The sequence below is a fragment of the Corvus kubaryi genome, unplaced genomic scaffold (assembly GCF_017639235.1).
Source record: "Corvus kubaryi isolate FWS band 111438036 unplaced genomic scaffold, C.kubaryi_AGA036_p1.0 split3-73, whole genome shotgun sequence".
In the NCBI taxonomy this organism is placed as follows: domain Eukaryota; kingdom Metazoa; phylum Chordata; class Aves; order Passeriformes; family Corvidae; genus Corvus; species Corvus kubaryi.
Window position 1 is genome coordinate 37,286,883 of NW_024582091.1, and position 1,451 is coordinate 37,288,333.

At 57.1% G+C, this 1,451-nt stretch overlaps 1 protein-coding gene across 3 annotated transcripts in view; it reads right to left on the bottom strand.

Moving 5' to 3' along the window:
• The window catches only part of IGF2R (insulin like growth factor 2 receptor), a 57,775-nt gene extending 57,583 nt beyond the window's left edge, over positions 1–192 (bottom strand). For all 3 annotated transcript variants that reach the window (XM_042017082.1, XM_042017081.1, XM_042017083.1), the window contains exon 1: positions 53–192. In XM_042017082.1, coding sequence (XP_041873016.1) covers positions 53–156 — 104 coding nt within the window. In that variant the 5' untranslated portion in view covers positions 157–192. The remainder of the gene's footprint in view (positions 1–52) is intronic.
• Positions 193–1,451: the final 1,259 nt, after the last annotated feature.

Consider the following 1,451-nt stretch of genomic DNA (forward strand, 5'->3'; position numbering starts at 1 on the left):
CCCAATTACAGCCCTTCTCCAGCCGCCCCATCGCGTCCCAGCGGCCGTCCACCTGCACAAGTCCTGGTAGGAGCCGGGGAGTGCCTCGGCGGCCGCCCCGGACGCCGAGAGCAGCGCCAGGAGGGCGCCGAGGAGCAGCGAGGCCATGGGCGCCATGGGCCGAGCTGCCCCGGGACGTCAGGCGGCGCCGGCGGCGCGTCATGTGACCGTCGCGCGCCCCCGCCCCGGTCATGTGACCGCCGCCATGTGCGGGCCGGGCGCTGAGGGGCCGCGCTGCCCCCCCGGCAGGGCCGCGCCGCCTCCCCCGCAGCCCCTGCGGTGACACCGCGGCACCGCCGCCCGCGCACGGGACACCCGTGGTCCCCGGGCTGCGCCTGTGGCTGCTGCCCGGCCGGCTGAAGTGCGCGGCGGCTCGGCCCCTGGGACGCAGTGCCAGTGGGTTGGAGTGTCCCGGAGCGTGTCCTGCGGAGGGCAACAAAGATTAAGGGGCCGGAGCAACTCGTAGCAAGGACAGGTTGAGGGAGCTGGGCTTGGTCAGCCACGAGAAGAGACCTCATCGGTGTCTTTAAGTATCTTAAGGGCGAGTGCCGAGAGGATGTTTCCAGGCTCTTCTGGTGGTGCCCAGCAATAGGACAGGAGGCAATGGGTAGAAACTGATGCACAGGAAGTTCCACCTGTGATGCCTTTTCCTGGTCCTAAAATCAAGAGTCAGACACGATTAGAAGAAGGAAAAGGGATGTTACCTTGGTATTTATTTTAAGGATCCTTAGGTGCACACGTCCACGTCAAATGCATTGAAATGCACCCCGCAATGCACACCCCCAAAAGATCTGGTATAACATTATAGGTTTTACTAATTAGCATATCTATCAAAAATTCCCCAATGAGGGGCTTGAGTGAGGGCCCCCCCCTCTCCAAGGAACCTTCCCCTGGATGGTTCTATCTTAGTTTACAGAATGTGTTCTGGAGAGGACCTTGGGGTCTGGGGCACACTGATCCCTAGCTACGAAGCTTCTAAAATGTTTAGTCTCCTAGCTTGACAAACAAGCCCAAGAATGTAGGCAAAAAGCACTAAAGAATACAGAAGTTGTAAAAAGGTATAACAGGGGTAGAAAAGAAAAGGCAAAAAAAATCATCATGGCATCACCTGAACATGAGGAAGAACTTCTTTACTGTGCGGGTGACCACACACTGGAACACGTTGTCCAGAAAGGCTGTGGAGCCTCCCTCACTGGAGACACTCAGGAATGATCTGGACACAATCCTGTGCCGTGTGTTCTGGGACAACCCTGTTGGAGCAGGGAGGTTGGACCAGATGACCCACTGTGGTCCCTTCTGACCTGACCCATTCTGTGATTCTGTGGTGTGGTGGTTGGGTCAAAGAAATGCTGTTTGGAAAAAGTTAAATGGGGCTTTAAAAAAGTTACTCGAAATGTGCAGTGAAATCAGGA